Below are 14,912 nucleotides of genomic sequence, written 5' to 3'. Positions count from 1 at the left end.
CAAATAGCCAGACATTCCGTCACGTCCATCAGATTTCTGCTCAAGTGTCACCTTACAAGGGAGACCATCAAACACCCCTATGTTCCTTCCCCAGGTTTCTCTCACCAACTAACATACTACATATGTATTTACTTCGCAAATGATTTTTCTTTTCCTAAGGAATGCCCGACCCCAACTAGAATGTAAACTCCATGAGACCAGAGAGGTTGGGCTGATGCCTAAAGTGTCTGTCACATATTAGGTACATAATTAAGGTTGCCAAGTATTCATCAGCAAATAGTAAGAATGAACACTTGTATAACACCCACATATGGGGCACTTTTATAAACATTTACATCTGTTAACTCATTTATCCTTACAGCAGTTCTATGAGGTAGGGACTATCCTTATGCCCATTTTGCAGATGAGGAACTGAGGCACAGACAGAGAGGTTAAGGAACAGGTAGGACGTGGTGGGGCCAGGATGTGAACCCATACTTCTAACCATGATGTTGTCCTCTCTTGAGAGCCTACTTTGGGCTGGGCACCAATGACAGCAATGAAATGAACAGAGTCTCTCTGCTTTGGATTATTAGAGCTTTAAGAAAAAATAATCAAATGCAATGAATAGATCTTAGCAGATTCAGGTTTGGATTGGTAAAAGCCATTTGAGGATCAATTGTGGAAATTTGAGTATGACCTGAGTATTTATTATATTCACAAGTTATTGTTCCTTTTTTTGGTGTGATAATGTTATTATGGGCACATTGGAATATGCTCACTTTAAAAGATGCATGTTAAAGCATTGAGGGGTGAGATGTCATTAGGTCTGTATTTTAAAACACTTCAATAAAAAGCCATGGAGAAGGAGCGGTATTTTTTTAACCCGCCGCTCTTGGGAGAAGACGGAGCTCACGGCGGGGTCGGCTCACGGAGGCGCTCTCTTCTGCCTGCTCTGCTCTGTGGCAGGCTAACTACCACCTCATGGGCCACCCACCACTACGTGAGGCAGGACTCACAGCAACAGTCTGGGAAGCAACCCTTACCTGCTCTTTTTCCTGCTTTCATCTCTCACCATATTATTCTTCATAATGTCCAAAGTCCTCAAAACTTTCACTTTGATCCAAGTTTGAAAATCATTTTCTGAATTTGACCCAAATTCACAAAATCAGAGCCTTCCCATCTTAGACACAGATTTGCACATTGCCACGTTGTATTAGATCACAGTATTTTTTTTATGTTTGACTGCTAAGGAATCCATTTTATGGAATTAGTATAGGGAATAGTTCTCAAGCAATGGGTTGGGTTTATCTTCCCTGCTCCACAAACATACCACTGTATCACGTTTGTAAGTAGGTCCTTTGGTCTAAACAGTGTAGGAATTGCTTACCAGATACAACAAGAAAATCAAATACTCTCTTAGCCTATAAACCTATAAACTTTTTCTCCTTCTCTTCTTCCCCCTACTTCCTCCTTTGTTGATTTTATTTCAAATCCTTTCCTTATCTGTTACGAGTACAGGTATGCCTATAGTCCAAGGAGCCCCAAAGAGGGATTGAGCTGGTGCTGAGGTAGAACAAATGTATACACTGTGAAGAAAAGTCATCACAATATGGCTTTTTCAAATGTAAAAGAAAATAATTTTTTTACAGTATTACTGACTATATTCTCTATGCTGTACTTTTCATCTCTGTGACTTATTAACTTTTTTAAAAAATATTTTATTTGAGAACGAGAGAGAGAAAGCACGAGCAGGGAGCAGGGAGGGAAATGGACAAGCAGACTCACTGCTGAGCAGAGAGCCCAATGCAGGTCTGAATCCCATGACCTGAGCTAAATGCAAATGCTTAACAAACCCAGGCAACCCGACTTACTTACTTTTTATAACTGCAAGTTTGTATCACTTAGTCTCCTCTATTTCACCCATCCCCCATCCACCTCCCCTGTGGCAACCACCAGTTTATTCTCTGTATTTAAGAGTCTGGTATTTCTTCAGTTGTTTGGTTTTTTAGATTCTACATGTAAATGAAATCATATAGTATCTGCCTTTCTCTGACTTATTTCACTTGGCGTAACACCCTCGAGGCCCATCCATGCTGTCACAAATGGCAAGATCTCATTCTTGTTTAGGGATGAGTAATATTCCACTGTGTGTGTGTGTGTGTGTGTGTGTGTGTGTGTGTGTGTGTGTATCCATTCTTTATCCATTCATCGATGGACACTGGGGCTGCTTCCATATCTTGGCTATTGTAAATAATGCTGCAATAAACATAGGGATGCATGTATCTTTTTGAATGAGTGTTGTCATTTTCTTTAGGTAAATACCCAATAGTGGAATTACTAGATCATATGGTATTTCTATTTTTAATTTTTTGAGGAACCTCCATACAGCTTTCCGCAGTGGTTGTACCAATTTACATTCTCACAAAACATGACGTGAGGGCTCTCTTTCTTCCACATCCTTGCCAACACTTGTTGTTTCTTCTCTTTGTGATTCTAGCCATTCTGATAGATGCAAGGTGATATCTTATTGTGGTTTTGATTTGCATTTCCCTAATGATGAGTGATGTTGATCATTTTTGTGTGTGTCTGTTGGTCATCTGTATGTCGTCTTTGGTAAAATGTCTAATCAGGCGCTCTGCCCATTTTTTAATGTTTTTATGGAATGCCCATTTTTTTTAGTGTTTAATTGTGTAATTAAATACTTAATACTAATAAGTATAATTATTAGTATAATGTATAAATAAATGTATAAATAAATACTTAAATAACCCCTTAACCATTTGCAAATATCTTTTCCCATTCAGTAGGTTGCGTTGGTGTTTTGTTGATGGTTTCTTTGGCTGTGCAAAAGCTTTTTATTCTGGTGTAATCCAAATAGCTTATTTTTGCTTCTGTTTCCCTTGCCTGAGGAGACATATCTAGGAAAACGTTGCTAAGGCCGATGTCAAAGAGATTACTGCCTGGTTTCTTCTAGGAGTTATATGGTTTCAGGTCTCACATTTAGGTCACTAATCCATTTTGAGTTTATTTTTGTGTATGGTGTGAGAAAATGGTCCAGTTTCATTTGTGTGCATGTAGCTGTCCAAAGAATTCTTTTTTTTTTTAAAAAAAAGATTTTATTTATTTGACAGAGAGAGACACAGTGAGAGAGGGAACACAAGCAGGGGGAGTGGGAGAGGGAGAAGCAGGCTTCCCGCTGAGCAGGGAGCCCAACGCCGTGGGGCTCGATCCCAGGACCCCGGGACCATGACCTGAGCCGAAGGCAGACGCCCAACAACAGAGCCACCCAGGTGCCCCCAAAGAATTCTTAATTATGACTTTTAATTATAATTGAGCAATTCCTAATGGTTTGTCATGTAAGTTTTTGGTGTGAAATGGAATTCCAAAAATAGTTATCTACTTTGGAGAAAGAGAGCTGCAAGAAGCGACTGGGGTTTACCCAGCTGAAAGGGTTGGCAGTGGGCAATTAAAGGTGGTGATATCCCAGCTGGATGTCACTGCGACTTCATAATACAAGCTCTGAAGTTGGTGGAGCAGGCTTGCAGGAACAGCTGCCGGAACAGCACTGTCTGTCAGTGAGTTTACAACGCAAAATCAGGGCTATCGTGTGTGTCTGCGGTTATGCATTTTTAAGCAGATGTCACTGATATTAGAAATAAAACAACGATAGGGATCTAGGCCCTGGAGGTAAAGCCAGGGTAGGAAACAGTCCGTGCCCCTTTTAAATGGAGCTCACGCATGCTCAGAGTATTTAAAAGAATTCTGGGGTTGTATTCAGCGCATAAGATTTCTTATCGTTGTGATCATTTGCCAGGATTCAAAACTCTTTCGGGAAGATAAATTTCTGGGCCATAGTTTTATTTTTTTCTGAAATAATAATAGCAGCTATACATTCTAAATAGTCCTAATTTTAGATATTTTGTTTCATTGTCCCCACAAACCAGAGAGCTCTAATCTTCTACTTGTGGACCAGCAGTGACCCTCCTGAGATTCTGGAGGAAAAAAAAATTTCACAGATGCAGAGACTTAATAGGAAGGGTGGGGAGACATTTAAGCTCCCTTTCTCACGGTGTAAGAGAACGTGAGCTCTGAGAGTAGGGACCTGGCGTCATTCGTCCCCATGTGCCTCTGACAGTGCTTTTGGCACATAGTAAATACTCCACAGATGTGGCCGGACAGACTCCGTGTAGGACGGGCAGTGTAGAAGGTAGGAGCGGGCTGCTTGGGGAAGGTCGTGGAGCCAGGACTGACTGGACATGGGGGTGGGCCCTGTGGTCTCGTATCTTCATTCAACAAACATTTATCGAGAGTCCCCTGGGGATATATGGCAGTGAACAGACTGACACGGCTCCCGCCCTCATTCAATTTATATTCTACTGGGAAAACAGACATTTAAAAAAAATCTAGTTACAGATTTTGTCAAGTGTGATGGAGGAAAAATACGGGTGACACCGTTACCCGTTAATGAGGGTACAGTGTGATGGCTGCATAAATCAGTGAATATACAAAAAGCCACTGAATGTCCACTTAAAAAGGGTGAATTTTATGGTATATTAATTATACCTCAGCAAAGCTATTATCTAAAAAGGGCCACCTCAGTGGTTATCCCTGTATTTCTGGGTACATAATCCTGCCTCTGACACTTACTAGCTGTGTCCTCTTGGGCAATTTCTTTAACATTTCTGAATCTTGGCTTCTTCATCAGTGAAATGAAGACAACAAGAGCACGTCACTCTAGGATCGTTCTGAAGGTGAATCAAGTTAGTGTTCCTCAAGCCCTGATGGGAGGTGAGCTGTTCCCACTTTTGGGGAATCGGGAACAGGAATCCGATTGCCAAGAGCACCCAGCAAGCGAAATCAGTAACCTCTTGAGCTCTAGCCCTTGCCACCTGGAAACCTTCCCTTGGAGGGCTCTGTTCAAAAATTCTAGCTGTGCATGTGGAAGCATTGCAGTCACTGGTTTATCTGAGGTGTGATTATTGCTAATTTAAAAACATGAACGCACTGTGGTTTGGTATATTTTGCTTTCTGAAGAAAGCTCTTGTGTGGTAGAAACTGACCGTGCCATGAACATATCTGAAACAACAGTGGCATGTTCCCTCATTTAGAACACAAAGTAAATTTCCTGCCTTTACTCTAAAAAAGTTTTTTTTTCTAACAGCTTTATTGAGACATAATTCATATCCCTTAAATTTACCCTTTTAAAGTGTACAGTTCAAAGGTATTCAGGAGATCCACAGAATTGTGCAACCATTGCCACTATCGAATTCCAGAACATTTCACCATCCCGAAAAGACACCTGATAAGCATCAGAGGTCCCTCCCCAGTCTCTCCTCCGCCCAGCCTCCCCAACCACTCATCCCCTTTCTGTCTTTATGGATGTCTCTATTCCTACCTTTATTCTCGGAAAGGCATGTGGAAATGTACTGTGCTGTCTTTGGGTTTGCCAAAGTCTACCCTCAGATTCTAGAGGGAAAATAAATGATTTCTGATCAATTACAGCTGGAAGCAACCTAAGTTTAAAAAAAGAAAGAAAAAATTTAAAATTGAATTTATCTTCACAGACTGTAATTTTAAAACAATGCTTCCTAGTTCAGTTAGATTTTACAGGAACTATTCCATTGGTAATTACAGTAAACCAACTTTAGCCTTTTTACCACTATTAATCTGCACTTGTTTTATTAAGCATAAGAACTTCTGAGTCTGATAATGACCACTATAGCATGAATAAAAAGCTTTATGTTTGGCTGAGGTTATATGACCCACAACTGACAGAATTACTACACTATAAACATTTCTTGGTAGAGAAAAATACAGCATACTTTATTTTGTAATGCCAAATCACAGAATAGCCAAAGTTAAATAAATTCAAAATGCTGGTCTCTAAGCAGTTAGCACTTATGTTCCTTAAACTTCTATTTTATAGAGCTGCAAAGACTAAGGATCAAAGGCCGGTTAAAAGTCTTCCTTACTAAGCAGTGGGCAGCTCCATGGGAGAGCAGTGTAAAAACAAAATAAAATTGTAAGAACGACTGTGTGTGTAATGTATGTCTTAAAACTTCTCATTGGAAAGCAGATCCCCGTTCTTTAAAACGGTCAACATAATTAAGATCATTTAAACTCAACCACAATGACTCAATCTCTTGACTCTACTGTGATGCCCACATCTGTGAAATTATCGTTAAAAGGCAGTTTGTGGGCTCCTGGTTTCATTTCAACATGTAAAGAGCTTGGAAGGTATTGTGAGGATGAGGGTGATAAGAAAAAGCTGAAGAAATGGAAAAGCAATTCTTCTTAGATCTATCAGAGAATTGAAGTCACAGGAAAACTACTGCCCTGAAAACTGGAGAGACACAGAGACAGACAGACCTGGATAAAGCCTCAGAGAGGGAGTCTACTGCTGGAGCTGGGATTGGCAAGAACAGTTAAACTCCACTCAACAAACTGCCAGAGGCTCAGTGTGCCTTAGCTTGAGTGTTATAAATTCTGAGGGGTCAAGGCTTGGTGGGGGGCGGGGGGGTAGGAGGGGGCATACTTTCCTGAGTTTTACCTCTAGAAGCCCCACCATGTTCTCGCTGTGAGGACTGAAGAAAATCCCTTGCTGCCTCTAGCAGTGGGGAGGGAACAGAAACCATTTCAGACTAATCCCAGAGGGTTCTGTTCTTCGTTCTGTTCTCTGTATTAAAGGCCAGCTCTCAAGGAAAATTATTATCTGACCTGAGGAAGGGCAATTAACTAACTCCAGCCCCCTCCAGGCTTCCTGCCTCACCTAAGAGGGGGAATAGCCAAGACAAACTTGTGAAGGTAACAGTCTGGGGGCACAGGGCCATGGGAAGATGGGGGGCCTGATCAAGGAGCACTGAATGCTTCCCCCCAGCACACTACATCTACAGGCTTCAGTATAACAGAGGATTGCAGATGAGAGGACTTCAAGGCTCAGACCTACTTAGGAAGAAGTTTCCAGGGAAACCCGAAGACCACAGGGGACACAAAGGCAAAGACAGCTGAGGAAATTGAAGCCTCAGACACCTACAGTAAACACAACCCAACTCCTAGCCAGATAAAGGCCTACTTACCTCCTACTAAAGGCCTACTTACCTCATTTCCTATGACCCAATACATCATGTCCAGCTTTCAAAAAAATGACAAGGAAAGCTATAAGGCCAGAAAAAAGTCTGAAGAGACAAAGCAAGTATCAGAATCAGATACGAGGACAGGAGGTTTTGGAATTATCAGACCAGGAATTTAAAATCAGTGTGATTAATTAAGCTAGGACTCTAGTGGAAAAAAGTAGCCCCATCATGCAAGAACAGATATGTAATAATGTAAGTAGAGATATTGAAACTCAAAGAATATAAAGGAAATGTTAGAAATCAAAAACACCATAAGAAATGAAGAATGCTTTTGATGGGCTTATTAATCAACCGGACACAGCCAAGGAAAGAATCCATGAGCTTGAAGAAACATCAATAGAATCTCCCAAGCTGAAATGCAAAGAGAAAGAGGAATGAACAAAACAGAATGTCTGGGAACTGTGGGACAATTATAAAAGGTATAACATACACATAATGAGAATATCAGAAAAAGAAAAAGGAACAGAAGACATACTTGAGTAATGATGAGAATTTTCCAATGACAGATATTAAACCACAGATGCAGGGAGCTCAGAGAATACCAAGCTGGGATAAATTCTAAAAAACCATACCTAGGCATATCCTATTCAAACTATGAAAAACTAAAAACAAACAGGAAATCTTAAAAGAAGGCAAAGAAAAAACCCAACTTCCCTATAGAAGAGAGATATAAATTGTATCAGACATCTCTTCATAAACCATACAAGCAAAAAGAGAGGAGAGTGAACTATTTGAAGTATGGAAAGAAAAAACCCACCAACCTGGAATTCTGTGTCCAGTGAGATTATGCTTCAAAGGCAAAGGGGAAATAAAGACCTCTTCAGATAAACAAACATTAAGGGAATTTGTCACCAGAGACCTCTCTTGTAAGAAATGTCATAAGAAGCTCTACAGAGAGAAGGAACAATATAGACCAATAAAGGGATACACAAAGCAAAAAGAAAATCCAGGGGCCTCACCATTATGTCCTTCCTTGGGTCCCAGGGCCCCTAACTGGCCTGCCTTCTTTCTAAGTCTTCCTAAGTTTGTTTTGTATATAATATCCAGGCTTTACAGCTGTATTTATCAGAAGGAATAGGGGCAAGTATGTCTACACCATCTTCCTTTCACTTCTGCGCATTATGTATTTAGAAGTAAGTTTGAACTGAGGGATGCCTGGGTGGCTCAGTCAGTTGGGTGTTTGCCTTCAGCTCAGGTCATGATCCTGGAGTCCTGGAATCGAATCTCGCATCCAGCTCCCTGCTCAGCAGGGAGCCTGCTTCTCCCTCTGCCTGCCGCTCCCCCTGCTTGTGCTCTCTCTCTCTCTCGCAAATAAATAAATAAAGTCTTAAAAAAAAAGTGAGTTTGAACTGAGATACAATTTTGCATCCTGCTTTCTCCCCCTCAATATATACTGTGAGGATTTTTCCATGTCATTAAAATTTCTCGGCCAGTATTAATTTTAAACTTTTTAAAAAGATTTTATTTATTAGAGAGAGCACACAAGCAGGGGAGGAGGGTAGAGGAGGAGCAGAGGGAGAGGGAAAAGCTGACTCCCCACTGAACAGGAAGCCTGAGGCAGGGCTCGATCCCAGGACCCCGGGATCATGACCTGAACCAAAGGCAGACACTGAACCGACTGAGCCACCCAGGCACCCCTCGGACAGTATCAGTTTTAATAGCTATGCAATGCACACATAGATGTGCTATAGACTGAATCATGCTTTAACTGTTAACATTGAAGGTATTTCCACATTTATTGCTATAAAATAGAACACTGAAGTGAACAAACTTATACAGAGATCCACGTGTCTCTCTTATTTCCTAGAAGTTCCTAGAAGTACAACAGCTAAATTAAAAAATGACAATTGTAAAAAGCTTCTCGCACCTGTTGAAAAATTGCCTTTAAGGACTTTGGGCCAACTTATTCCTTCAGTGGTAGAATCAAAGTATTCCCCTCCTACTGCCACCTCATCAGCCCTGAGTATGAGGATGGTTTAAATGATCTGTTGTGCTAATTTGTAAAGAAAATATAATAATATATTGTTTACTCTGCATTTCTCTGGCTTCCCCATGAGATTAAACATTTTTCACATATTTACTGCTTATCTGCATTTCTATCTCTGTGAGTAGTCTGTTGATGTCCTTCTATGTCAAGTTTTTGTTTTTTGTTTTGTATTGGCAGGAGCTCTTTTTTAAAAGACTATTAGCAATTTTTGTGTCCTATCTGTTGCAGATGTTTTCCCAGTTTGTTTTTCATTTTATACTGCTTTCTTAAAAAATTTATTTTTGGTTTAAAAAAATTTCAAACCCACAGAGAAATGGAAAGAACAGTTAACCTCCACAAACCCTTCACACAGACCACCAGGCGTTCCCATCTTGTTCCCTGTGCTTCACCTCTCCCTGCGACTAGGACGTAGTCACAGTCTACACAAGTGGGATTCACGTACCGCTGTGTAGCAGCCCACAATGGTTGGGCTCTGGGATGCTTCATCAACTGAGGAAAATGTACCTTCTGATGGACACTCACCACGCAATACAAACCTCTTCTTTCCCTCTCACTGATGCTCACTATTATCTATTTGCTTTGTTCTTGCTCCCCCTTCTCAAACACTGGCACAACAGAATATAAAATGAAGATTTCCGTGCAGTTCTGATCGTGTGGGTACAGATGGGAGTCACCCTCCCAGTGTCAATAACAAAGCATGGTCGTTAAGAGCAGTGTGAGCACATATTATGAGCAATAAAATCCGTGAAAGCCAATCATGTGAGAGGAAGAACGACATTTTGACATAGAAGAATCACTGCCAAAGTGGGATAGTAATGGAACATATTTTGAAAACAATACAAAAGCTCTTTGAGCTCTTTGGAGAAAATAGACCACTCTTGATAATGTCCTCGTTGTTGTTTTCTGCATGACGGCGGGGAAAATCTTGCATTTGCTGGCATCAGTTGTTATCACTTTGTGTCCCTCCTGGTTTTTGTTTCTACTGGACAAAATGACCAGATTTTCCCTTCTTGCTGAAAAGAAAACCATCTTTTGTGAAAATTAGACTTCTTGGTTTTCAGGCAGCCATGGTGTAGGAGAGCGCTCGATCGCGCACAGGTGACTGGACTTGAGTCTGGGCCTCACCACCAACGACCAGTGCGACCCGGGCCTGCTGTGACTCTCAGGATGCACATCTTTAAAAGGAAAGGTTAAATATCTGCCTCATAGGGTAAAATAAAGTCCTTTGCAAACTGTCAAGTGTTATGAAGCTGTTGGTGACAATGATGAAATTCACAATAATGATGAAAATGAAGATGATGATTGTATCTGGCCTGTTCTAAATCATTTTTTAAGGTATATCCAGGGACAGTATTGGAATTCATTTGGCATGAACTCTCCTGATTTCCTGGGTTGCCATAGATGGAATGAAGCCCCATATCTCTGAACAATGTTGATTCTCAGTCTACCCGTAGCAACTGTGCTTGCTGTCAAGGGAGCAACGGGGATCCACCGTCCTTATTATATAGCACCCCTCTCAGAAAGAGCTGCTTCTCTGGACTCCTGGCCTCTGACACTCCAGCACACTCACGGTATAAGCAGACGGTGACAGTGCCCTGACTGCCAGGTCCCACTTGTGGCTCATTCCTAGTGCAAGAGGCTTACTCCAACCCTTCATAGCAATGGGGGAGCTGAATTTCCAGGACCAGGCTCTTGATCATACAGAGGCAGACCCTCTATGTGGCCAAAAGAATACTGATTCCAGGGAGTTATGCTTGTCCTGGGGATTCTAAGCACAAATTATCTGCATTAGGAACAACCAAGACTCTTTGTTAAAATGCCAATTCCAGGACCATCTGGGGGCTGGCAAAGGAGGATTGCAAACCAAAGTTTAAGAACCGTCGTTCTAGACCTGTGGTCTCTCAAACAGGATGCCCACATCTCAGGCAATCCATAAAAGAATGCCATTGGTTGTGTGAGGAGAGTATAAGAACTTCTATTTACACCAAATAAGAAATATGTAAAAGAATAAATAAAAATAAGAAGTTACTTTGTGCTACTATTTAATATTCAGCTTGTCCCTGGATCCCTCCTGTGGTCATGTCCCCTGCGGTTCTGGAGGCCTCCTGGGAGTGGAGACTCCAAACCACAAGGGCATGAACAGTGAGGTCTGTGTGATGTTTTTTGACAGCGTTAGAATGTTCTGGAGTTTACTCGTAGAGTGAGTTCATGGATTCTATTCATTAATTTTCACTCAAGCCTGAGAAAATGGACAGGTGTCTTAAAAAGATTCCTGCAAAAAAACAGACTGTATTTTGAAGCCAGTGAAAATGGGCACCAGTGAAAAATAAAATGCCAGAATGGACACTTACTCATAGCCTGAGCTTTTCTTCAGCCACGCTAGAGAGCAAAAATGATGATAAACCAATCAAACTCATGAAGAGTCCACCAAATCTCCACCCCCAACCACCAACTTAAAAATTATCCAGAAGACTAACTGAACTATGGATTCCCATTCAACCAGCATCCGTGCTGAATCTCCACGAAGCACAGAGTGTGTTTCGGGTTATTAGCTACAGTCAGTATAAAGCCATCGTGATTAACAAGATAAAGCAACCAGAACATTATAATTAATAACCTTTTTTAGCAAAAGAAAGTTTCGTGCTGTTAATAAAGTAAAATATTTTAAATTGTTTAATCTTCTTTGTCTCATTATTTAAATGTTTCTTTGTTGGTGTATTTTATAATGTATTCACTCCCTAGGGTAAGTATACAATTTATAAATAAATACATGTTATGGATGCATGCCCCAATTTTTTAAAAATTTTTTTTGTTGTTATGTTAATCACCACACATTACATCATTAGTTTTAGATGTACTGTTCCATGATTCATTGTTTGTGCATAACACCCAGTACTCCATGCAGAACGTGCCCTCTTTAATACCCATCACCAGGCTAACCCATCCTCCCAGCCCCCTCCCCTCTAGAACCCTCAGTTTGTTTTTCAGAGTCCGTCATCTCTCATGGTTCGTCTCCCCCTCCGATTTCCCCCCTTCATTCTTCCCCTCCTGCTATCTTCTTTTTTTTTTTCTTAACATATATTGCATTATTTGTTTCAGAGGTACAGATCTGAGATTCAACAGTCTTGCACAATTCACAGCGCTTACCAGAGCATATACCCTCCCCAGTGTCTATCACCCAGTCACCCCATTCCCTCCCATCCCATTCCCCACTCCAGCAACCCTCAGTTTGTTTCCTGAGATTAAGAATTCCTCATATCAGTGAGGTCATATGATACATGTCTTTCTCTGTTTGACTTATTTCGCTCAGCATAACACCCTCCAGTTCCATCCACGTCGTTGCAAATGGCAAGATCTCATTCCTTTTGATGGCTGCATAATATTCCATTGTATATATATACCACATCTTCTTTATCCATTCATCTGTTGATGGACATCTTCATGCCCCAATTTTTAAACTAACAGCCATGTGGGATAAAAGGCCAGGTCCAGCTTATTCCAACTCAAGACTTTGATAATCTAAGTCTCCTCCTCTGGCCTCCTGAGCAGTGTTGAGATAAGCAACCTGTCCCTCAGTGAGTCCTGCCATCAATAATGAAAACCACCTTCTTACTTGGGTATTAGAAGGACTTTTGTCATGGAACCTCAGAAGAAAAATGCAATAAATCGGCCAGTCACACTGCCCCCGGGCATAAGAACCTGCAGGAATTCTGGGTTCTGCAAACAGCTTTGCATAGAAAACTCCCAACAGAACGTAGACTCTGAGGCCAAGTCTATTCATGATAGTCTCTTGGGAACCCCTGCAAGTGCAGAGTCCGGTGTGACTATCGACCTGGAAATACACCGGTCACAGACAACAGTCCCTGATCTCCTGACTCTCCTGTTTTCCATTTCCATCTCCTGCTGCTGCTTAGCTTCCTCCCTGAGCCACTTCCTGTGACTCCCAGGACCTGCCTGCTTACTTTAAAGTCGCTTAGCCAGGTAAGCTTACTAGGCAGGACCCCTTTGGACTTTTCTCCAGTTTTCGACCTGGCTCCTATCATTTCATTTTCAAGTTGCATGTGCTAATTTAGCAGCATACATTCACAGCCATGATGGAGAAACTCCCCCAGGCTTGCAAGGCTCTACAAACTTGCCAGGCTCCTACCTTTCTGCCGGGAGGCCAGTGATCTTAATATTGTCTTGAATAGGAGAGAAAGGATCCAAGAACTACTTCTGGTAGCCAGTTCCATGCCCCAGTGAATAGTGAAGTCTTCCTTCACTCTTCCAGAGCCTAATAAGGGGCAAGGACACTCCTTGGCAAGGGAGAAGAACTGTAGAAGAAAGGTCTTTGCCTGAACCTTTCTGCTTGGTTCTCTGAGGCTGTAATTGCCTCATAGTTTGTTCTTTTCAGCTATCATAACTTACAAATATTTCCTTTAGGAGTTGAATTTTGGATACCTTTTACTAAAAAAAATAGTAACACCAAACCAGGACTCTGAAGTAATTGTCATGGTGTCAAGTATTAGAAGGCAAGAAGAGTAACCTGGAATAAACTTCATTAAAGTTCAAATGCTGCCACTACCTTCTTATACAAAACTACTGAAATTCGTAGCATGGATATGAACAAAGCCAAGAAGATTTTATCTTTATGGTCATCTGACCTGAGTGGGAAAAGTTATTTTTTTATTGTACTTATTTTGGACCCCAAAATGGCTCTTTTACTTACCACTTGGAAGCGTGAGAAGAATATAAATGATCGTCATCAATAGGAGTCGTTAACACATGATGGTTTACAACATTTAAATACTTCTCAATGTGAATCTGTTACAGAAAAGTTAAAGTTTAGGCCATTATAGTGGACTTAAGATACTCAGCTAATTTACTTTATTTCATTAGGATAACGCTTTGAATTGTGTAATTAAGCCAAAAGACACAACATGCTATGCGTTTATTGCATGCCTAAACTATCATTGGTCATCTCGAGGCTAAATGACTTTAACTATCCCAAAAAGCATAATAAACAATTGAGGCTCAGAGCTTGAATGACCTGTAGCACTCTTCACAAATTAAACTATGCACAATAGTCAGTAAATCGCTTAGCCAGGTAAGCTTACTAGGCAGGATGGATATGGAGTAATGTCTTTCCTTTATAGGGATTTCAAGCATCTGGGGCAAGAATGTGGCCTTTAGGTAACAGATTATTTAAAATGGCCAACCCAAAGACTCCAGCTGGGTGCAGCCCTCTCACTGTCAGGTAATCTAGGACAATGGTGGGCCAGTTTGACGAGGCAACAAAACACGCCACATTTCTCACAGCCTGAGGAGCTGGGCTGTGAAGCTGACAACGTGGGAGAGTGAAAGTCTGAGGCCAGAGCAGGGACAGTGACAGTTCGAGGTCTTGAAGATGGAGATGGTCCTTATTTGGACCCATGTGCTAATAGATCCTCGTATTTGAGAGAGAAAGAGAGAGCAGGGGGGAGGGGTAGAGAGAGAGGGAGAGAGAGAATCTCAAGCAGACTCCCCGCTGAGCACGGAGCCTGACATGGGGCTCGATCCCACGACCCTGAGATCAGGCCCTGAGCTGAAATCAAGAGTCAGATGCTTAACCAACTGAGCCACCCAGGTGCCTCCAGATCCTTGTTTTATAAATAAATATTATCCTGGTCTAAATATTATCTGCCCTTCAACCCATCTATAATGATGAAGTCCCTGTGTACTTTTTTTTTTAAATTTTTTTATTGTTATGTTAATCCCCATACATTACATTATTAGTTTTAGATATAGTGTTCCATGATTCATTGTTTGTGCATAACACCCAGTGCTCCATG

At 41.3% G+C, this 14,912-nt stretch overlaps 1 protein-coding gene across 1 annotated transcript in view; it reads right to left on the bottom strand.

The window, feature by feature from the left end:
- The window catches only part of IQCH (IQ motif containing H), a 206,262-nt gene that overhangs the window by 177,133 nt on the left and 14,217 nt on the right, over positions 1-14,912 (bottom strand). Inside the window, exons 3-4 of the mRNA XM_032417798.1 lie at positions 13,811-13,905; positions 5,378-5,495 (exon numbers count right to left, since the gene is read on the bottom strand). Coding sequence (XP_032273689.1) covers positions 5,378-5,495; positions 13,811-13,905 — 213 coding nt within the window. The remainder of the gene's footprint in view (positions 1-5,377; positions 5,496-13,810; positions 13,906-14,912) is intronic.

The sequence above is a fragment of the Phoca vitulina genome, unplaced genomic scaffold (genome assembly GCF_004348235.1).
Source record: "Phoca vitulina isolate PV1807 unplaced genomic scaffold, GSC_HSeal_1.0 scaffold20, whole genome shotgun sequence".
Lineage (NCBI taxonomy): Eukaryota > Metazoa > Chordata > Mammalia > Carnivora > Phocidae > Phoca > Phoca vitulina.
This window is presented reverse-complemented; position numbering and strand designations above follow the sequence as displayed.